The 24,316-nt window shown below is 35.2% G+C and overlaps 1 protein-coding gene across 2 annotated transcripts in view; it reads left to right on the forward strand.

Annotated features, from left to right (window-relative positions):
• Positions 1 to 24,316, forward strand: part of YTHDC2 (YTH N6-methyladenosine RNA binding protein C2) — a 64,176-nt gene that overhangs the window by 19,527 nt on the left and 20,333 nt on the right. Inside the window, exons 8-21 of one of the 2 annotated variants that reach the window (XM_047778435.1) lie at positions 655 to 762; positions 2,551 to 2,699; positions 4,455 to 4,590; positions 5,597 to 5,723; positions 5,928 to 5,993; positions 10,195 to 10,373; positions 10,881 to 10,977; positions 11,051 to 11,141; positions 11,228 to 11,308; positions 13,239 to 13,321; positions 19,052 to 19,157; positions 20,829 to 20,948; positions 21,257 to 21,529; positions 23,402 to 23,528. In XM_047778435.1, coding sequence (XP_047634391.1) covers positions 655 to 762; positions 2,551 to 2,699; positions 4,455 to 4,590; positions 5,597 to 5,723; positions 5,928 to 5,993; positions 10,195 to 10,373; positions 10,881 to 10,977; positions 11,051 to 11,141; positions 11,228 to 11,308; positions 13,239 to 13,321; positions 19,052 to 19,157; positions 20,829 to 20,948; positions 21,257 to 21,529; positions 23,402 to 23,528 — 1,743 coding nt within the window. The remainder of the gene's footprint in view (positions 1 to 654; positions 763 to 2,550; positions 2,700 to 4,454; positions 4,591 to 5,596; positions 5,724 to 5,927; positions 5,994 to 10,194; positions 10,374 to 10,880; positions 10,978 to 11,050; positions 11,142 to 11,227; positions 11,309 to 13,238; positions 13,322 to 19,051; positions 19,158 to 20,828; positions 20,949 to 21,256; positions 21,530 to 23,401; positions 23,529 to 24,316) is intronic. The other variant, XM_047778436.1, reaches the window with a different exon arrangement.

The following is a 24,316-nucleotide window of genomic DNA, read 5'->3' on the forward strand; positions in this document are numbered from 1 at the left end:
CTTATTTTTTCTACCTCATCTTGATCTGCAATCCTGTTTCCATACAGCTTCTCTCCCTCACCCGTTTGTGTTCTGACTAGCTTGGCCCTTTTTGTTCCTTTATAACTTGATATTCCTTCTCACCATAGGTACTGTTTCTTCCTTCATAGTACACTCTTTCCTTTCTGTGTAGCTTAGTTATTTTCTTTATCTCCTCTTGGTTCTCATTTTTCTCAGTGGGAATGCTTTTCTTGACTCATTCAAATTCCCCTATTATATACTGTCATGGTATCTTGTATTTCTCTTTCATAGGGCTTTTCGCAACTTTATTTTTACATTTATATTCAGGATTATTAGATTAATGTTTAACTGCCCTGTTAGATTGCAAGCTTCATGAAAGGAGGTAGCTCTGTTTCTGCTCACCATTTATATTCCTATTGCCTAGTGTGATGCCAAACACACAAGGAGATAGTAAATGCTAGAAAAAACAAACAAATGAACAGTTGTCCAAAATATAGATCAAAATGTAGATGCAAAGGACAATATGAGGGTCACTTGGCCTATGAAATTGCTTTTGGATTAATACTCAAATTTATTAACTTGGGAATCTCATGTTTTTATGTGAACTATCTCTAAGAGGCAAATTGGCTATTTAAAAAAATTACTTTTATTTAGTACAGGGAAGACCATTTGAAGTAAAAGAAATGTTTCTGGAAGATATTTTAAGAACAACTGGATACACAAACAAAGAAATGTTGAAGTACAAAAAGGAAAAGCAGCGAGGTAAGCTTTTCATCAAAAAAATATAAAAGAAAATTACTGTTGATACTGACTTTTTGGAGTACTCCACTCATAAACTATGCAGTTACAAGGACACTTGAAAGTATTTTTCTCTGTGAATAATTGCATAATATTGTGTTGGACAGCTATCCCAAATGTACCTTTTACGTTCTGGTTTACCTCTAGAAGTTATAATCTATTGAGATGAATTCAAAGTAGATGCCAGAGTTGAGGATGCCAAATGTTTGTATCCAGAGATTCAGCTGCTATTGTAAGGAAGCAGGGGATGATGATGTGCTGGCTGTCCCCAGCCCATTTTATAGCATGGGAGTGGGGTGTGGGTGGGAGGGGATGAAAAAAGTAGCATGTGAGCAATAACATCAACTTTGATGTAATTTTTTTTTTTGTCTTTTTTATCTAGGGCCACCCTTGCGGCCTATGGAGGCTCCCAGGCTAGGGGTCTGATCTGAGCTATAACTGCCGGCCTATGCCAGAGCCACAGCAACTCTGGATCTGAGCCTCATCTGCAACCTATACCACAGCTCACCGCAACGCCGGATCCTTAACCTACTGAGCAAGGCCAGGGATCGAACCTGAAACCTCATGGTTCCTAGCTGGATTTGTTAACCGCTGAGCCATCATGGGAACTCCTGGTGTAATTTTTGAGGCTTTCACATCTTGATATTGTTATCAGTTGTATCAGTACTTTGAATTTAGCATTATTTGCCTATGAATACATCTTTTATCATGACTTATACTATATCTCAGCTTTTGAATTAAGGTTAGGTTCCTTTTGCTTACTTTTTTTTTTTTTTGGCTGTGCCGATGGTATGTAAAAGTTCCTTGGCCAGGAATAGAACCCACACCACAGCACTGACGACACTGAATCCTTCATCACTAGGCCACCGCAGACTCTCCCTTTTACTTTTAATTGCATTGCTTGTGATAGAAAACTTGGCCTCGGAGTTCCTGTCGTAGTGCAGTGGTTAACGAATCCGACTAGGAACCATGACGTTGCAAGTTCGATACCTGACCTTGCTCAGTGGCTTAAGGATCCAGTGTTGCCGTGAGCTGTGGTGTAGGTTGCAGACACAGCTCGGATCCCACGTTGCTGTGGCTCTGGCATAGGCCTGTGGCTATAGTTCCGATTCGACCCCTAGCCTGGGAACCTCCATATGCCACGGGAGAGGCCCAAGAAATGGCAAAAAGACAAAAAAAAAAAAAAGAAAGCTTGGCCTCAAGCTTTGATTCCATTTTTTAGTCAGTATAACTTGGACAAAGACCTTAACTTTTTTAGATTCTTCACTTGAACAAATAAATAACATTGCCTGTTTCACAGTGCAGTCCTGAATCATTAATATGTAAATTATAAAACTCCTGGTTCTTGAAACTTTTGACGATGAAAATTGTATAAACTTGTATCTCAGGTAACTAGCAGGATGATAGAAGTTCAATAAATTATTTTCTACAAGGTGCTATGTGACTATTAGTGATTAATTTTAAACAATATTTGTTACATGGCAAAAATACTGTTCATTAAATTATGTACTCATTTTAGAAGTAAACTTCTTAATAGTTGATGAATAAATAAGCTTTCTTAAAGCAGTTTCTTGTCTCCCTTTGGTTCAGCATAACTCATTTTGTTGAATGTTCCTAATTAATATTTTTAAAAAAGTAACTTCAGAATAAGGCCAACTTTACGCATTTTCAGATTCACTTAATTTTTTAAACAAATTTATTTCAAAAAGCAAAGAATTTATCTACTTGTTCTTCCTTTGGTAATTAATTTAGAAGAAAAACAACAAAGCACGCTTACAGAATGGTACTCAGCGCAAGAGAATACTTTCAAACCTGAATCTCAGAGACAGAGAGCTGTTCCAAATGTGACTGAAGAGTATGATTTATTGGATGATGGGGGTGATGCTGTCTTCAGTCAGTTGGTAAGACCTCAGCTGTTTCACACTGCTATTTTGAGTGAAAATTTTGTAATTTAAAGAATGTCTTATGATATTGTAATATTGTATTACATTATTACAGTATAATTCTTAGAGTTCCTGCTATGGTACAGTGGGTTAAGAATCTGACTGCAGTGACTTGGGTTGCTGCAGAGGTTTGGGTTCAATCCCTGGTCCAGTTCAGTGAGTTGAAGGATTGTATTGCCGCACCTGTGGCTCTCATTCAATCCCTGGCCTGGGAACTTCCATATGCCGCAGGCATGGCCATTATAGTAATAATAATATGAATTATCTTAGTTTAATCTTAGACTATAAGACATTTTTCAGAACAACTTTCTACACTTCTTAAAAGAATAATATAACATCTTTTGTTTCATTGTGAGTTTAAATTATTTCCATATTTTCAATACATTTTTTTGAAGAAAATAGGTATAGATATTATATATGTATGCCTTATTATTGCTTGATGTTTTATCATTTCAAAAGTTTAAGAACCTAAGATAAGCTATGAAAAAGTTTGGAAGAGACTTGGAATTAGAGCAGCTAATCAATACTGATGTTTCCACTCCCATACAGCTATGTGACTTTGTAAAATCAATTACCCACCATAGACCTTCTTTTCTACTTTTCTTCCTTCTTTCTAATTGAAAACATTTTTTTTTAATTTTATGATTGCACCTGCTGCATATAGATGTTCCTGGGCCAGGGACTGAATGTGAGCTGCAACTGTGACATACACTGTAGCTGTGGCAACGCCTGATCTTTTAATCCACTACTCCAGGCCAGGGATCCAATCCAGTCCGTGCCTCTGCAGTGACCTGAGATGTTGCAGTCACATTCTTAATCCCCTATGCCACAGTGGGAACTCCTTTTCTTCCTTTCATTTTGGCACAAAATCTTTTCCAAATGAAATATTTTTTAGAAGCCCTGCCTGCTCATCCTTCTTTTCCCACTCCCATCCCTCACTGCTACCTTGAGTTTCATGAAATCTGTTTGAAAACTGGAACTAGCAGATTTCCTAGGTCCCTTCAGGTTTTTGATTCTGGTTTAGAATTCTTAAAAAGGCATTGGTAATTAGTATGATCCTTGTGACACTAAACTTTTTAGAGAAAGAATTAAACTATTTTGAGCATGAGAAGCTACATATTACAGATATACTTGCAGTTTTCTTCCAATGTTTATAAAGTTCTGATGTACCCAAATGAACAATGTTTAAAAATTGTTATTTAGCATATGGAACATCTCAGTGATTCAATGAATAGCATTTCGACCATGTAAATAAGTGATTCTTAAGCCTGGCTGCACATTAGCATTCCTGAGGAACTTTTAAATTCTTAAGGAATCTGGCCCCCATCACAGAGATTCTGATATGCTTGGTCTGGGCTGGACCATGCATCAGTGTTGAAAAGCTCCAGGTGATGTTCCTCTATTGTGCAGTTGGGAGAGAAGACCACTGATATACAGGTACATTTAGCAACATTCTGTCAGCAGCATAGTTAATATTGTGACTGGATTATACTCCTTTGTCGACAAGCTCATTTTCAGATAAAAGATAAATGTAAGAACAAGATAGAGTATTGTGAGTGATAATGTTTTTGATGAGGTGAGAAACTTTTGTGTCAAAGCCTTTACTATAATACCATATTGTTAGTGGTTCTTGAGGCTGTTATGGCTATCTCACATTCTTTGCAAGCAGAGGTTAGCTGTGGGATAATTTATAATTTTTATTTCTTTTTAAAGACAGAAAAAGATGTGAATTGCCTTGAACCATGGTTAATAAAGGAAATGGATGCTTGCCTTTCTGACATATGGCTGCATAAAGATGTTGATGCCTTTGCTCAGGTCTTTCACCTTATTTTAACTGAAAATGTTAGTGGTAAGTACCATTTATGTATTTATGTATTTATTTATTTATTTATTTTTAGGGCAGCACCCATGGCATATGGAATTTCCCAGGCTAGGGGTCGAATTGGAGCTGCAGCTGCCAGTCTGCGCCACAGCCACACAAAGCCAGATCCAAGCTGCACAGCTTATGAGAGCATTGGATCCTTAATCCACTGAGCGAGGCCAGGGATTGAACCCGAATCCTCATGGATACTAGTTGGGCTCGTTACCACTGTGCCATGATGGGAACTCCAGTTTAGTTAATTTTTTAAAATTACTCTTATTTATTATGGTGGAATTATAATTTAACTCAAAAAGTTCAAAACTCATATTTTTGTTCAGAACCAATCATTTATTCTTTTGGAGTACTAATTTCAATGGTATAGATCAGGACCTTCTTATTAACATTTTAGAATAAATAAACTCAGTAAAAGTTTAATTTTTTCTCATGGAGGAGTTTATGGGAAGAAACTTTCTGCCAGTGTTATTCCCATTCAGCATCTTAGACAGTTAGAACCTGTTATTCCATGGGGGAATAAAAGTAAAACAAAAGAATATCAAAAAATCATCTTAAACTTTGCATTTGCCCTTTTAAGCTTTCATTGCCAGATACTGATGAAAATTAACTTTTTAATTCTTCTCTAATTATATCTTGTCATTTAGTCAAGGCAGTTTCTCGATTTAGGAAGATTAATTAAGGATTCCATAAGTTAGTCGTTTTCCTTTTCTGTTTTAATTATCTTGGTGAGCTTAAGACAGTTTAACAACTGTCTTTCCTTCACCTGCCTTATAACTGATAGTATCTAATTCATCCTGTTTATACTCAGAACACATCAGCATCAGGTCTTCTTGGATCATCTGAGTTAAGGGTTATATAATGCTGTTATCATGTACTTAGGTAAAGGTGCACTTTCCAGATTAACTCTTAACATGCAAAAAAACTAAAGTGATTTTAAATCATTTGGAAATTTAACGTTATGTATCTTTTCTTGTCTTAGTTGATTACAGACATAGTGAAACCAGCGCAACAGCTCTGATGGTAGCTGCAGGAAGAGGTTTTTCAAGTCAAGTAGAACAGTTAATTAGTATGGGAGCCAATGTCCATAGTAAAGCATCAAATGGCTGGTAATTTTAAACTGCATCAATTCTTTTTACATCTTTGTATAGCTACACATATCTTTTTTTTCTTATATTTCTCTTTATATTAAAAACTATTCTGCAATAATTGCTCATACATCTCTAATGGGTGAATGAATAATTTTGAGTAGTTATATAATTTTGAGAGTATTATTTATCTTTCTTAATTTAATATCTTTTAAATTTTGGCAGGATGGCTTTAGATTGGGCTAAACACTTTGGGCAGACTGAAATTGTGGATCTTCTAGAATCTTACAGGTAAAACTTTATACTATTTTTAATTGGTTGTAACTCCTTTTAAAAAAGTTTAGTCATATAAATCATAGAATGTGACAAATAAAGTCTGTTTAGGGTCTCTTATCCAGAGATTGTTTTTTGAAGTTCTTTTTTTTGTACTACAAAGTACTTTTTCTGTTCAATTATTTCATAAGTTTCTAATAAGATCCTCTGTATTATAATATTTATCTTATTTTTAATTTTATCTTAAAAAAGCAGAAGGGGGATTTCCAGTTAAACTTGGTATTTGTCACTCTGCTTTTTTTCCAAAATATCACTAAAATTGTAAGGAATATAAAATGCATAAACTAATAGAAATTTACATATCTATTATTGCAGTCCCCACCTCCCTGCACTGTTGATCTTCTTTAACCTGTTCTACTTTTTCTTTTATCCATCAGACCTACCATCCTCTGATAAACTATATAATTTACTTAACTTACTATCTGTATTGGTTTATTGTTTGTGTCTTCTCTCCACTAGAGTTTAGTAAGGTCCTTGTCTCCTTTGTTCAGGAATAGTGCCTGGATATGCTAGATGTTCAGTGAATATTTTTAAAAGAATGAATGAATAAGAAAGAGCTCCCAAAAATTAAAAGTAGAAAAAGAGTTTAGAGGATTACAAGATAAAGTTGAAAAAAAAAATCATTCACAAAGTAGGAACAAAAAGACAAGAGATAGAAAATTTTCAAAAAAGGATAGGAAAATTTATTTCCTTTGTATTCTTTTTTTTTTTTTTTTAACTTCTTGTTGTTGTTGCTATTTCTTGGGCCGCTCCCGCGGCATATGGAGGTTCCCAGGCTAGGGGTTGAATCGGAGCTGTAGCCACCGGCCTACGCCAGAGCCACAGCAACTCGGGATCCGAGCCGCGTCTGCAACCTCCACCACAGCTCACGGCAATGCCGGATCGTTAACCCACTGAGCAAGGGCAGGGACCGAACTTGCAACCTCATGGTTCCTAGTCGGATTTGTTAACCACTGCGCCACGACGGGAACTCCTCCTTTGTATTCTTTATGTGGAAGCTATTAGACAATGTGCTTCACAGAAATTAAGACATAAAACAGTAGATCCAGCATAGGAGATATGTGAAAGAAAAGCTTAGTATGCTGTTACAAAGGGCTGTCACTGTGGTAGCTGCCCAGTAGGCCTCGTTTCAGAAACAGAAGATAGAGAGCTCCAGGAGGAAGGTCCCTCAGGGACCTGGTGGTTTTGACCATATTTTAAACATTTTATTAATGAATCTTTTGGAAACTTTGGGAAGAATTAGACTTAGTTCCAAGTACTCAGAAAACTAAGCAATGTATTGGAGACTTTAGGAAGAATTAGTTCTAAGTACACAAAAAACTAAGCAAGTAAGAATTAATAATTACTCAAGGAAAAATCAAAAAGTTACAGAAGAAAGGATGTATAGCCATAGTTATCCCATTTAGTACAGGGGTACATAATATTTATGTAGGTATAGCAAAGTAAAGGCTGAACACAGATTTAATGAAAATTGTATGGGTTTGTATGGGTGGAAAGCTTATGAGGGTGTAAGTGGTGACTTCATTTTTCATTAATTGGAGACTCACAGATAATTACTGAATTGTTAAATCAGTAAATAGCAGAAGGTTCATGTTGCTTAGAAATAAGGCAATAAATACCTAAAGAATGGCTAAAAGATTTGAAAAAGGTCCTAGGCACTGTGACTAGAAGTGGAGAAAGGTTTTATTATAACTTTTATAAAACCATTTGTTTATTAACAATCTGTACACGCATTACTTTGATTAAGGAATAAAGAATCAGAAGGGCAATACTGTCAAAGTTCTATGAAGCTAATTCTTCTTATAGATAAAGATTTTAGATAAATTTAGATTAGGTATTTAGATAGATTATATAGATTTTAGATTAGATATTTAAAGAAAAGAAAAAAGATATTTAACAGAGAATATATTATTAAAAATGTATTTTAGGGAGTTCCCACTGTGGCTCAGCAGGTTACTAACCCTGACTATTATCCGTGAGAATGCGGGTTCCATCCCTGACCTCACTCAGTGGGTTAAGGATCCACCATTGCCGTGGCTATGGCGTAGGCTGGCAGCTACAGCTCCCATTTGACCCCTAGCCGGGAACTTCTATATGCCACAGGTTGTAGCCCTTAAAAAAAAAAAATAAAAAAGTATTTCATAGTATATTAATAGGTTTGATCTATTTTCAACCTGTAAGTGTCAAAAAATAGTAACTTCTGTTATTCAAGAACATACACGATATTTTATTTGACTTGGGTTTTTGTATTTGTCTATAGATGTAATCTCAGATATTAGATGAAGTAAACGTTTGAGGTATGAAATTAGTTTTGTCATTTTAATTTCATTAAATGGTAATGCAGAGTCTCAAAATCTTGGCAGATCCAAATGGTAACTCTGGATTGTGGGTTTTGTTGTCATTTCAGTAACAGCACCCAAAACTCTCAAACATTTTGGTGCTAACACTTTAAATGTTCTAGTCATTCTTTTTTTTTTTTTTTTAATTTGTCTTCTGAGGATCTCACCCTTGACATATGGAAGTTCCCAGGCTAGGGGTCCAATCAGAGCTCTAGCTGCCATCCTATGCCACAGCCACTGCAACGCCAGATCGAGCTGCGTCTGCGACCTACACTGCAGCTCAAGGCAATGCCGATCTCTAACCCACTGAGCAAGGCTAGGAATTGAACCCTCATCCTCATGGATACTAGTCAGATTTGTGCAAACTCTCACACTGAAACTCTTTTTCATTAAGTGCTAAATAGAAATGGAACACATTTTGGAGTTTCCTGGTGGTGCAGCAGATTAAGGATCCAGTGTTGACTCAATCCCTGGTCTTGTAACTTCTGCAAGCCGCAAGTGCGGCTAAAAAAAAAAAAAAAAAAAAGGAAATTAGAAACAGCCTATCAAGAAAATATAAATGATCACCAAAAGTTTGTTTTTTTAAGTTTTATTGAGATAAAATTCACATACCATGTGGTTCACCCACTTAAGTGTACAACCCAGTGGTTGATGGTATGTATGTTCACAGAATTATATACCTGTCACCACCGTCGATTTTGAGAACATTTTCATCACCCAGAAAGAAACCCCTGCTCATTATAAGTCACTTCTCATTTTACCCAACTCTCCCAGCCCTAGACAACTACTAATCTACTTTCTGTTTCAATATATTTGTTTCACATATTTCATATATGTGGAATCATATGATATATGGTTTTCTGTGATTGGCTTCTTTCATTTAGCATAATATTTTTGAAGTTCATCCATGTTGTAGCATTTTCTTTAAATGACTGAATAATATTACATTCTGTGGATAAATCACAGTTTACTCAGTTGTTTTGTCAATGGACATTTGAGTTATTTCTGCTTTTGGGCTTTTATGAATAATACTGGTAATAAACATTTGTGTATAGTTTTTTTTTTTTTGTCTTTTTGCTTTTTCTAGGGCTGCTCCCTTAGCATATGGAGGTTCCCAGGCTAGGGGTCCAATCGGAGCTGTAGCCGCCGGCCTACACCACAGCGCAAGGCAACGCTGGATCCTCAACCCACTGAGCAAGGCCAGGGATCAAACCCGTAACGTCATGGTTCCTAGTTGGATTCATTAACCACTGAGCCACGACAGGATCTACATGTGTACAGATTTTTATGTGGATGTATATTTTCATTTCTCTTATCCATATAACCAGGAGTCTCATTGCTGGGGCATATGGTAATATCATGTTTAACATTTTCAGGAACTGCCACATTTTTTTCCCAAGTGGTTTTACATTCCCACTAGCAATGTTTTAGGATTCCATTTTCTTCATATCCTCTCTCACACTTATTATTATGTCTTTTTGAGCATAGTCTTCTTAGTGGATATGAAGAGGTATCTCATTGTGATTTAAAATTTTATTTCTCTGATGGCTAATGATGTTGAACATATTTTCATGTTTTTATTGGCTGTAGGTTTTCTTGAGGGAAATATCTTCAGATTGAGTGTTTTTTAAAAGCACTTATTATCAGATTTTATGTTGAATGATATACTTGAAACCAAAATAGAAATTACATTATAGCTAGAGCATTAAGTTCTGCTTGCTCAGGGTATGTTGAAAATTCGAAAGTGGACATAATGGAATCATTGACACTTAAAGCATTACTTTTTAAAGAAATTTGACTTGGTTTATTTGGTTTTCTAGTGCTTCATTGGAATTTGGAAATCTGGATGAAAGTTCTCTAGTTCAGACAAATGGAAGTGACCTCAGTGCAGAAGACAGAGAGCTCCTGAAAGCTTATCATCATAGTTTTGATGATGAAAAAGTAGACTTGGATTTGATCATGCATCTTCTTTACAATATCTGCCATAGTTGTGATGCTGGTAAATAAGCATTATCTAAACGAACTGGAACAAAAATATATTCTCTGATTTAAAAATTAACATTTTGAGAGTTCCTGTCATGGCACAGCGGAAATGAATCTGACTAGGAACCATGAGGTTGTGGGTTCGATCCCTGGCCTCACTCAGTGGGTTAAGGATCCAGTGTTGCCATGAGCTGTCGTGTAGGTTCAAACATGGCTCGGATCTAGCATTGCTGTGGCTTTGGCATAGGCCGGCAGCAACAGCTCTGATTAGACCTCTAGCCTGGGAACCTCCATATGCCATGGGTGTGGCACTAAAAAAAAATAATAATAAAATTAACATTTTGTATGTATACAAAGTTTTATATAATTCCTTTGATGATAATGCACAAATAATTTCTGAAGTGTCATCTCTAAGTATTAGAGTTTCAAAAACACATGATAGAATCCTTTATCTGACTAGTTCTTTTGACTGATTCTGGTTTTACAGTGAGATTTAATATTAAAAAATTCATTCTTCTTCAAGGTGCTGTATTGATTTTCCTACCTGGATATGATGAAATTGTTGGTCTGAGGGATCGCATCCTCTTTGATGACAAGCGGTTTGCTGACAATACACACAGGTAAAAGCTAAAGCTGTATATTTGTTGCTTTAAGAAACAGATAGGTACCACAGTGTATTTACTCTTTTGTCAGCAGATATCAAGTCTTTATGCTTCATTCAAATATGCAAACATCTGATCAAAAGAAGGTATTAAAAAACCCACCAGCAGGTGTTCGAAAAATAGTAAGTTTCATAAAATCTTCTCTTTTTTGTTTTATTAGTCATTGATTTTGCTCTCGTATTAACTATAACATAATATCCTGTTGCAGATCCTTTCCACCAATATTGCTGAAACCAGCATCACAGTCAATGATGTTGTCTTTGTTATTGATTCTGGTAAGGTGAAAGAGGTGTGTATGGATAAACTGTATTTTTACTTAAATGAAGAAGGTTATTATTTCCATAACAGTAAATGAATGTAAGCAGAATTCATTTTAATGGGAAAATTTCTGGTTCTGGATGAATGTAACATAGTAGATGTTAATTTCTCTAAAGTGAATATTCCACCTTACACAATTCAGCATGTAGGATCTATCTTGTTATTTTAACACATAAAAAAAAATTAGCTTCTCACTAAATATTAGAAAGAAAATAAAGCATTTGACGAGTTACACTGAAAATTTTGTCTAACAGTGTTCAAATTTGACTACGTATTTTGTATGTTTTCCTTCTACTCATGGGCCTGGACCATGTCCCCCTTGTTTGTTGTTATATTGAAAGATATTTAGTTCAAGAAAACCATGAAGACAGAAAGTGAACGTAAAACCAGGGTACAGCAAATAATAGCTAGCAGCCAAATTGAGCCTATCACCTGCTTTTGTAAAAATTAATTTTATTGAAACACTGCCATATCCAATCTTTTATCTGTTGCCTGTGGCTGCTTTCACATTGCAGTGTCAGATTTCAGTAGTTGCAACAGAGCCCCTCTACAAAGGCTAAAATATGTTAACTTTCAACCTCTGATGTAAATAAAAGGCAGCATTTGTTTCCTTTTAGTGTTGGAATGCTCAGCAATTCTCAATACCCTTAGCTTTGGTTATCCTTTTACTGGAGAATTTAAAGTGATAGAGGCCATTGATTTTTTTAAGGTAAAAAGTATTATCCATGTTTAGAAAGCAAATTTTGTCTGTTCTAGTGGATATAAATGACCATTTTTGATTTAAAATATTAATTACCGGGGAGTTCCCGTCGTGGCGCAGTGGTTAATGAATCTGACTAGGAACCCTGAGGTTGCGGGTTCGATCCCTGTCCTTGCTCAGTGGGTTAACAATCCGGTGTTGCCATGAGCTGTGGTATAGGTCACAGATGCGACTCGGATGCCGCGTTGCTGTGGCTCTGGAGTAGGCTGGCAGCTACAGCTCCGATTCGATCCCTAGCCTGGGAACCTCCATATGCCACGGGAGCAGCCCAAGAAATGGCAAAAAGGCAAAAAAAATAAATAAAATAAAATATTAATTACCTTAGGTGTTATTTATCAAGTAAACTATGATGGTATTGTCAGAATTATTTTATATACAAAGTTGATAAATACAACATTTTATTAAAAACAGTATAAGCAATGTCTTTTTAAAAAATCCTGTAGTTAAACTATTTGGAGAACACACTTGTATTTGCTCTCTCTAGTTATTTTATGAAAGGGAAACTGTAAAGTCAATGCATGATTGACATATATGTATGAATTCTTTTAAAATACTATTCTATAGTAAGTTTTCCTTTAGATTCTTTGAGGACCTATGTAGGTAGTAATGATTCGTTTTTACTTTCTATTTTGTAGCATTCTGAACAGGCTAACCATATTAGTAGTTTTGCAGGAGCTAAAACCTAAGGGGTTAAAATTTCTTTACTTAGAAATAGGGTTAGTTTAGTGATTATTGTTCTTCTTTCAGATCAGATCCCTGGAAGGTATTTCAGAAAATGTCTTTCCCTTGTCACTTCTTTTCCCCCGTGGTGGTGTAAATCTGATAGAAAATGACCTCAAGAGAATAGATCAGTTCTCTTCAATCTTGGTACATTATGAAAACTGATTGCCATTATTCAAATATAGCAGAGAGAAACAGTTAGCTCAGGGAGGCACAGAATGAGGGGATTTATAACTGTTCTGAGTTTAGTTTTCATACTTTGCCCTTAGAATGTTTTTAATCAGAAATCTGAATTTTTTTTTAATCAGTATTCTGTTCTAATTAATCAAAAGGGGCTTTGAAATAAACTTGGCATAATGTTTTTCTCTTATTTCTTAAGTACCTATTATGTATTAACATAAAGTTTATTTAAATATTACAGAAATCCTTTGATGCACTGAATTTTGTTACAATGTTAAAAATGGTGTGGATTTCCAAAGCAAGTGCTATACAGCGAAAAGGCAGGTAATGTATATTTAATGGATATTCATTCAATTGCCAGTAAAATGGAAACATTTTCATAGGTATTACATATTTAATGTATATTCTTCTTTTTATAAAATGCTAAAACTTTCGTGTTAGTGTTTTTATATTATTTTTATAAAGCAAACCATTTAAATACTAATTTTTTGGCTATGCCCATGTATGCGGAAGTTGCCAGGCCTTGGATCAAACCTATGCCATAGCAGGGATCCAAGCCATTGCAGTGACAGCACCAGAGCCTTAATATGCCACAAGAGAACTCATTTATTTTAAAAGTTGAGTTCCAGATTATGTTAAAAATACAAAATTTTTGCCGAGTATAATCTACCCTCAGAAGATATAAGAAAAACACAACATTATAAATCAACTATACTTTAATAAAAAATAAAATTAAAATAATGTATAAGAAACTTAAAAATATATATATAAAAGATGTAGGATGAATTTCTGTGTTATACAAAAAAGCTCAGTAAAATCAATTAAAGCCCACTATATCAACCTGACATATACCACGTGTATCTCATATATACCTAAAAAAAGGCAAATTAATGAGGTACTATTTATTGCTTATCAGATTGGCATCAATTAAAATTTTTAATAGTATACACAACAAAGTAGGCAAAGGCTGGGCAAATAGAGTTTCATAGTTTTCTGATGGGAGTGTAAATTGGTGTGACTTCTTCAGAGGAGGATCTGAAACTGCTTACATAGATCTCCCCTTTGATAGTGGAGTCTACTTCTCATAATTTATGCTAAGTATTCTTGTGTATGTGTACAAAGATGTATGTTTAAAAATGTTTTTTGCAGCATTGTTTATAATAGCGAAAAGTCTGGGAACAGTGTATTGTCCATCATTAGTGAAGTGGTTCAGTTATTGCCATGCAAAGTGTCCTGCTAAGTAACTATTAAAAGGAAATATTTGGATCTATATGTTTTCTGTGGAGTGAGTTTTCTGAACATATAGTAATTGAAAAAAGTAAGGTAATCGAGGATGTCTAGTATTTTCTCGTGTTAAAAATATGTATGTATCTGTCTGTATATATATTTAGACACAGTACATTGTCCAGTCTGAGAGAAACATTAGAAAACAATGGTTGTTGACTCTAAGAAGGGGCATTTGTGGTTTCTTGGAGGAATAAGAGTTAATTAAAATTTTTTGTTGTTTATTTACTTTAGTACATGCTTGCATTACATTTTCATTTTTAAAAAGTCAAGATTAAAAAGTATTTTTCAGTAATTATTTACTAATTTTTCTTGTATTTTAACTAGCAAGAAAACATCAAATACTGACTTTAAAAGAATGCCTCATACTGAAGGCAGTGAATATGTTTCTTTATGTCCTTTTAACTTCATAGAATACCCTTGAGGGGTTTGATTTTCTTAGGTCAGTTGGACTCTTATGGTTTGGCACATTGAACTTTATTTCTGCCATGCTAATAGTATATCATCAGGGATAAAAATCAGAAAATATAGAAATTTTCAGTGTCATCTTTTTCAATGGATATTTTTTGACAGGCTTCACCGTAATGTAATGATGAATAAACTGTAGTCTGATGGGTAAAATTTGAGTTGGGGGAAATGTTGGAGTCTAATAAATTAAGCAGTTTTGGAGTTCCTCTTGTGGCTCAGTGAGTTAAAATCCCTATTAGTATCTATGAGGATGTGCGTTCAACCCCTGGCCTCACTCATTGGGTTAGGGATCTGGCACTGCTGTTGCTATGAGCTATGGCATACGTTGAAGGTGCGGCTCAGATCTGGCTTTGCTGTGGCTGTGACGTAGGCCAGCAGCTGCATCTTTATTTTTTTTTTTATTTTTTATTTTTTATTTTTTTTGTCTTTTTGCTATTTCTTGGGCCGCTCCCGCGGCATATGGAGATTCCCAGGCTAGGGGTCCAATCGGAGCTGTAGCCACCGGCCTACACCAGAGCCACAGCAACGTGGGATCCGAGCCGCGTCTGCGACTTACACCACAGCTCACGGCAATGCCGGATCGTTAACCCACTGAGCAAGGGCAGGGACTGAACCCGCAACCTTATGGTTCAGCAGCTGCATCTTTAATTCAATCCCTAGCTTGGGAACTTACATATACTACAGGTGTGCCCCCCCGCCCCCAAAAAAGCAGTTTCAATACCCTGTGATCTGCACTATAACTGGATAATGATTCTAGAGGAGTTAAGATAGAATCTGAGGCAAATATGAATAAATAGTTATTGTGGGAAGCCATTTCTGACAGAGGGAACATATTCAAAAAGGCCTGAAGGCAAGAGTGACAAAGTTGTTTGGATGGAGTTTGAAGGAGAATAGTAAAAAATGAATGTAAAGAGGTAAGTTACAGACTGACCCCTAAGGGCCATTTTGTGTTTTCTTGCTCTGTTTTTTTTTCTTAATAAACCAAGGGATAGCATGATTGTAATAGTATTTTTTATGCTCTTTGAGAAATGAATTGATAGAGATAAAAATGATGGTAGGAGGACCCCAGGAGGAATCTCTTTCATTAATACTGTCATTTACAATAAGGGAGCAATGAGAGTAGCCTGTATTATTATAGTGGGGGTAGAAATTGAGACGTATAGGCTTGCACTTCACAGATGCTGATTTTTTTTTACAAAAAAATTGTGCAACCTGCAAACCCCATGTTGAGTAAGTCTGTTACCTCCATTTTTCCAACAGCATTTGCTCATTTCTTGTCTCTGTGTCACATTTTGGTAATATTTCAGACTTTTTCATTAGTTGTTATGCTAAGTTGTGGTTCGTGATCTTTGGTGTTACTCTTATTGGGGGATACCAGGAACTGTGCCCATATAAGATAAACTTAATCCATAAATGTTGTGTGTTCTGACTGTCCCAACTGATCAGCTGTTTTCCATCTCTTGCCTTCTATTTGGGACCCCCTGTGCCCTGAGACACACCAGTATTGAAATCAGGCCAATTAATAATACCACAATCACCTCTTAAAAGTGTTCACATGAAAGGAAGAGTCGTACTTCTCTCACTTTCAAAAGCTAGAAATGATTAAGCTTAGTGAGGAGGGCATGTTGAAAGCTAAGATAGGCTGAAAGCTAGGCCCCTTGGTGCCAAACAGTTAGCCAAGTTGTAAATGCAAAGGAAACATCTTTGAAGGGAATGAAAACTGCTATTTCACTGAACAAATAAATAAGAAATCGAAACAGCATTATTGCTGATAGGGAGAAAGTTTTAGTGATCTGGATAGAAGATCAAACCAGCCACACCATTCGCTTACACCAGACCCTAATCCCAAATACAGTCCTAACTCTGTTCAACACTGTGAAGGATGACAGGGGTGAGGAAGCTGCAGAGGAAAAAATTAAAACTAGCCAAGGTTGGTTCATGAGGTTTAAGGAAAGAAGCCATCTTCATAACATAAAAGTGCAAGACGACGCTGCAAGTGTTGGTGTAAAAGCTACAGCAGGTTATCCAGAAGATCCAGCCAAGATAATGAGGGTGACTACACTAAACAGATTTTTCTCTTGGAAAAGATCCTGCTCTGGGAAGAAGTCTGGGACTTTATAGCTAGAGAGGAGAAGTCAGTGCCTAGCTTCAGTTCCTCAAAGGACAGGCTGACTTTCTTGTTAGGGGCTAATGTTCATTGACCATTTTGAATGTCCTAGGGCCCTTATGAATTATGTTCAATCTACTCTTTGCTTATACTTTTAAAATGGAACAGTAAAGCCTGGCTGACAGCACGTTTGTTTATAACATAGTTTACGGACTATTTTAAGCCCAGTGTTGAGACCTGTTCAGAAAAAAAAATGATCCAAGCCATTACTGCTCACTGACAATGCACCTTGTAGACCAAGGACTCTGATGGAGATGTAGAACAAGACTAATGGTTTTTTACTGCTAACACAACATTCATTCTTCAGCCAACAGATCAAGTAGTAACTTTGGCTTTCAAGTCTTATTCTTTAAGAAAAACATTCTGTAAGGCTACACTTGCCATGGATGGTGATTCCTCTGATGGATCTGGGCAAAGTAAGTTGAAAATGTTCTAGAAAGGATTCACCACTCTAGATACCATTAGGATCATTTATGATTCATGGAAAGAGGTCATAATGCCAGCATTAACAGAAGTTTGGAAGAAGCTGATTCCAACCATTATGGATAACTTTGAGGGGAGGAAGTAACTGCATATGTGGTGGAAATGGCAAGAGAAGTAAAATTAGAAGTTGAGCCTGACAGTGTGACTGAATTGCTGCAGTCTCATGATGAAACTAATGGATGAGGAGTTGCTTATGGATTGTCAAAGAAAGAGGTTTCTTGGGATAGAATCTACTCCTGGCGAAGATACTGTGAAGATTGTTGAAATGGCAATGAAAGATATATTACATAAACTTAGTAGATAAAGCAGTGGCAGGGTTTGAGAGGATTGACTCTAGTTGTGAAAGAAATTCAGTGAGTAGGATGCTATCAAACTGCATGGCACACTTCAGAGAAATTGTGAAAAGGAGAGTCCATTGATGTGGTACACTTCATTGTTGTATTTTAAGAAATTGCCACAGCCACTCCAGCTTAATGCACCCTGGTCAGTCAGCAGCCATCAACATGGCGCAAGACCCTCCATCAGCAAAGAGATTATGACTTGCTAAAGGTTCATTTGATGGCTAGCATTTTTAAGCAATAAAGTATTTTTAATTAATTGTAATAACTAAGTAGTTTTTAATTTAATGTATATTGTTTATTTAGACATGCTATTGCACACTTAATGGATTACACAAATTAGAGTGTAATACAAATTTTATGTGTACTAGGAAACCAAAACATTTTCCTATACTTCCTTCTGAAGTATAGGCTGAAAATTAGGATGAGGAAACCTGGATGGAGGGAGGGGATTTGAAGTTAGAAGGATTATTAATATCACTTGGGAGAGAGGGTAGAGTAAGGAGAGCAGAGGGCTGAGGGCCAGCCTCAGAGGAACATCAAGATTTAAGGACTAGAAAAGGATAGAAAGCTCTCAGGGGAGACTGGACAGGTGGGAAAGCTGATGGGTTTATTGTGAGAGAAGTATTTGATGAGGGAAAGAATGGTCCAGTTCTTTGAATCTGAATGGTCAGATTTTTAACTTGTTTCTCACTGTGTTATAGTTTTGTCTGTCTCTGAATTGTGAGCTTTGCGAAGATAGGGATATTTCTGTTCTCTCTCTCACTTAGCATATTCAACCTTGTCTTTAGTTGTTATAGGGACTTTGGATGAAATTAAAAGTGACTGCTTTCCCTCAAGATATATTTCTGCTACTTCTCAGAAATTTTTCAGGTCTCTATGATGATTGGGTAAATGACACTCCTTTAGAGTTGTATAATGCATAACTTGAATGACTCTAATTAGTTGTGGGCCTGAACTCAGTGCTTGGTAGCAGCTTGGTAGTAGTAAAATAGATTAAATTATCATATGTTTATTCATACTTTATTTTTTACTTGCTTTAATTTGTGTATATATTTTAAAATTTTATCATTGTCTTAGAAGTGTGTCAAGTAGATGTCATTCATGAATCTCACTTTATAAATGGGATAATTGAGTCCTAGATATGAGATGTGTCATTTCAAAAGATAGGAGATCAATATCAGAGTATGGATTCAAAATCAGATAATTTGATATTGGTTTATTATTTTGTCTCCTGAATTATATTGCTTTTAGTTTCCTTATTGTAGTCTATATTCCTTGTTTGAACCTTAATTTTATATTTTATTTTTAAAGGGCAGGGCGATGCAGACCTGGAATTTGTTTCCGGCTATTCAGTAGACTTCGATTCCAGAATATGTTGGAATTTCAGACGCCAGAACTTTTGAGAATGCCATTACAGGTAGAAATTTATTTAACTCTAAAAAGCTATTTTGGTGAGTGAGGAAGGAGAAGGGACAGTTTCAACTTCTACCAATTGGACTTTTAAAAAACCAGTTTATGAAACAAAATTATAAAACATACATTACAAAAGATGGTTACATATAGCTAATATTTTTTTCTATATGAGAAAATTTAATTCAGAAACTTCCAAAATTTTAAAGAATTACTTGAATGTATTTAAATTATGATGCAACTTATAATTTTTTTTTTGTCTTTTTGCTATTTCTTGGGCCGCTCCCGCGGCATATGGAGGTTCCCAGGCTAGGGGTCAAATCAGAGCTGTAGCCGCCAGCCTACGCCAGAGCCACAGCAACGCGGCATCCGATCCGTGTCTGCAAGCTACACCACAGCTCACCGCAACGCGGGATCCTTAACCCACTGAGCAAGGGCAGGGACCGAACCCGCAACCTCATGGTTCCTAGTCGGATTCGTCAACCACTGCGCCACAACGGGAACTCCTAAATATTTTTTTTAATGTAACATTCTAGGAATCTGTTAACCACATGAGTGTTCATCTTTTAAATTCTTAGTGAGAAGTAGAAAACAAATCATTTAAAGTCCAAAAGATAATGTTGAAATCTTAGATTAAGGGGAGTTCCCATTGTGGGTCAGTAGTAATGAACTCTACTAGTATCCATGAGGAAGCAGGTTTGATCCCTAGCCTCGCTCAGTGGGATAAGGATCCTGTGTTGCCGTGACCTGTAGTGTAGGTTGCCGATGTGGCTCGGAACCTGCGTTGTGGCTGTGGTGTAGGCCAGCAGCTGCAGCTCTGATTCAGCCCCTAGCCTGGAAACTTCACATGCCACAGGTGCAGCACGAAAAAAAAAAAAAAAAATTATACTTACCACTAACATGTAGACACTATGTAGTTTTTAAAATTCTTGCCTTTCCTTCTCTCTTTCCTTACACCAGTAGTTTCAATTTTTCGAGCATATCTTGTTTCTTCCTATCTTAGGGCCTTCATGTGTGTTCTCTTCTCTCCATAGAATCCTGTTATTCCTTTTTTGATTAACTCCTACTTAATCCTTACATCTTATTTCAAGTGTCATTTCCTCAGAGAAATTGTCTTTGATTTCCCGTGGCTACCTCTTCCTGTTCTTTCTTGAACTTGATTAAATCTTTTGTTTTACATCTTTAGTTCCCTGTATCCTTCATAGCACTTATCACAATTGTAATTAAATTATTCTGTTTTTCACACACAATGAAAAGCCATGAAGGCCCTGTCTGCCTGTCCTTTTCTGTTTCTCCAGCTTGCTGGTAGTTCCTAGCACCTAGCAAACACTTAAATTTTATTTGAATGAATAAAAGATACTAGAATGTAATAGAAAGGAGCAAAAAAGATTTTTCAACAGTGACTGTTAGTGTTATATGTAAGAACTGTGTGAGGAGACATTACTTGGAAGGGCAAAAAGTAATCTTTGTAAGAGTTGATGGAAAATGTTAAGGTTCTCACACTAAAGAAAGCCTATCTTTCATAGAAAGATCTTTCATAGATGACATTGTTTCCTCTACTCTTCATTTTAATCAGAGACTCTGCTAGTCTGGGTTGGGGAATTATAATTCTGATGATTTAAAAGAAATAAATTATAAATATCAATGTTTCAAAATTATTTGCTGTACTTATTTACAGGAACTTTGTTTACATACCAAGCTGTTAGCCCCAGTTAATTGTCCTATTGCTGATTTCCTTATGAAAGCTCCTGAACCTCCACCAGCTTTAATTGTAAGAAATGCTGTACAGATGCTTAAGGTTTGTGTCTTAAAGCTTCATTTTACCAATTTTACTTGAAACTTAAACCAGTTGAGAATACATCTTGACTAATTTTGCACTTAAAAACTGTATTAATCACCATGTGTTTTAAATAATACTATCATGGTAATAATAGTAAAACAATAGGTATAGTTCATTTTTAATAATGTATTTGAAGCTAAATATATTTTTTATGAGATATGGTAGCAAAAAAATTTACATTCTTATATCTTATGGATTTTTACATATGAATATTAATTAAACAGGTTTTGGTCACGTCAAATTCTATTTTATATCGTTTTGTTTAGACAATAGATGCAATGGATGCATGGGAAGATCTCACTGAACTTGGTTATCATTTGGCTGACTTGCCGGTAGAACCTCATCTTGGTAAAATGGTCCTGTGTGCAGTTGTTTTAAAGTGTCTGGACCCCATCCTTACAATTGCCTGTACACTAGCCTATAGAGATCCTTTTGTCCTGCCGACACAGGCCTCTCAAAAACGCGCAGCTATGCTTTGTAGGAAACGTTTCACTGCAGGAACTTTCAGTGACCATATGGCACTTCTCAGAGCATTCCAGGTACTATTATTGTCATTTTATTTTTGAAATATTTTCTGGTTGAACGCATTTTGAGGGTAAATGTAGCAAATTGAAAAATAGATATGGTTAATTAATTTTGTTTCATTATAAAGTCACATTTTATTAATAGCACAGAAAAATATCTTCCTGCTGTTAATGTTAAATTATCATGCTTTTCTTTTTCTCAGTTTTCTCCTTGTAGAAATATGTTTATGTATGTATTTTTATTTATACATATACTTATCTTTTTATAAACCCAAATTTCTTGTCTTTAATCATATCTTGGTCAAGGAATGCTCTAAAATTTTAGTTAGGAAACATTATATATTATTCAAAGTATATAGAACAAAACTGAAAGAAAAACTTAAAAGATTATCCTGAATTTTATGTTTAATTTTTTTATATTAAATCTCGTGTTTTAAATTAAGAATTTAATTTTATAAAGCAAAATCCAAAAATCACTTAAAATTTTAAGATAATAATAATGAGAAGTTGAAGAAAATGATAATTGGGAAAGAAAAGATAAGGAGAGTAAGCCTAAGTAAGAAAGAATGTATCATTTCTTTAGCATGTAGACATTGTTTATCTTTAAATTTTCTTGAATGTAGCCTGTGTCTGTGCATTAAAAACATTTTTGTTTATGCAGAAAGTACTCTTTTCTAGGATTACAGAATTTTTCCAATATATGCAATTAAAAAAAATTGGAAGCCCTTTTGTGGACACTATTGAATAGTGGTTGATACATTGCTATTAATTGGGCCTATTAGATAGCATGTACTAAGTGTATATGTTGAATGATAATAATTAGAGGGAGATTTGGAGTAGCATTCCTGTCTGTTCTTTGTTTTCCTTGGCTCCTTCAAAAGCAGAGAGAGTAAATTATATTTTGTAAATTATATTCCAAAGCAAGAGAATTCATTTTCAGAGAGGAGCTTTCTTATACTACATATAGATGATTTCTAGGAATCCCACCTAACATTTTCAGATTAGGAGGTTGATGCAAAGGTAATTTTTGGAGGCCTAGAGTAGCACTATTCTTATATATAAATGGTATTGTGATGACTTAGTTGAAAATCACCCATACTTTAGTGGAGGAAAATTAGTAGGCACATCTGTAAAGATAAATATTTTTATGTAGGTAGTCATTTACCTTAGCTGGTACTTAATTCTCATTGGGGTTTTATAAAGGGTGGCTTTCATAGAATTTAAGTATAAATTAACTAATGATAAATTTTATTTGATCATTAAGTCTTAAATTTTATTTTAAAATTATTTACTTTCAAAAGTTAGATATAATTGACATAAAACATTGCAGCCTAGTGACAATATTTGTATATATCACCACAATAAGTATAGTTAACATCCATCATTGTTAAAGATTTTTTTCTTGTGATGAGAACTTTTAAATCTTTCTAGTCTGTTAACTAGACTTACTGCAATTATTTCACAATATATACAAATATTGAGTTATGTTTTATAACTGAAACTAGTATGTCAGTTGTATCAATAAAAAAGATATATTAAAATATATACTTTCTTAGTAACTTTCCAGTATAAAATAGAGTGTCATTAACTATTATCACCATGTTGTACATTAAATCCCCAGGACTTATATACCTTACAATTGGAAGTTTGTACATTTTGACCATCTACAGTCATTTTATCCACCCTTCTATCTCCCTGCCTCTTTCAACAATCTTAGCTGTTTTCTGTGTGCATTTGTTTCATTTGTTTTTTTATTATCTTAGAGTTTATAAAATAATTAGATAAAGGAAAATCGACTTTGAGTGGTTAATGTAGTGATTTTCACTTACTTTGCTGTCTAAGAAGTGATTGGTAAATGTGTCTCATTATGTAATTATATTTTTAAAGGCATGGCAGAAAGCTCGAAGTGATGGATGGGAGCGAGCCTTTTGTGAAAAGAATTTTCTTTCACAAGCTACGATGGAAATAATCATAGGCATGAGAACTCAGTTGCTTGGTCAACTTAGAGCATCAGGTAAAGTTTTCCTCCAAAGAACGTATTTAAAATACTGAGAGTACCCTGCCCATACCTTGCAGTATTTCTAGTGTTAAGTAATGCCATCTTATTTTTATGATATCATCACATTGTATATCTTGTGATTATGAACTGCTTTGTATACTTCTGCATGACATCAACTTTTTGCTGATTAAAAAATCATTGCAGAAGTCGTAGTTGAGAAATACATGAATACTTTTAGATACTGCTAGTGATGAACAATTTATATTTGCGGGCAAAAATTAATTTATATATTATACTTGTTATATTTTATCACTGTTAATAAACAATTATTTAGCTCTATGAAATAGAAACTATAAAAATTTTAGTAGATTGGTATGAATGCTGGACTTTATGGTTTTAGAACATAAAACAACTAGTAATCACTTGAAGTTATATGATTTTTTTAAGATAATGCAAGTTTTGTTATTTTATTTTATTTATTTTATATATATATATATATATATATATATTTTTTTTTTTTTTTAGGGCTGTACCGCACCATATGGAAGATCCCAGGCTAGGGGTCCAATCAGAGCTATAGCTGCAAGCCTATATCACAGCTACAGCAATGCCAGATCTGAGCCGCGTCTGCGACCTACACTACAGCTCACAGCAACGCCGGATTCTTAACCCACTGAGTGAGGCCAGGGATGGAACCCGCAACCTCATGGTTCCCAGTAGCATTTGTTTCCGCTGTGCCACATCGGGAACTCCCTGTTATTTCATTTTAGAATTACTCTTTAAATTTCTTTTTGAGTGGCATG

This window comes from Phacochoerus africanus, chromosome 4, assembly GCF_016906955.1.
Source record: "Phacochoerus africanus isolate WHEZ1 chromosome 4, ROS_Pafr_v1, whole genome shotgun sequence".
Classification (NCBI taxonomy): Eukaryota; Metazoa; Chordata; class Mammalia; order Artiodactyla; family Suidae; genus Phacochoerus; species Phacochoerus africanus.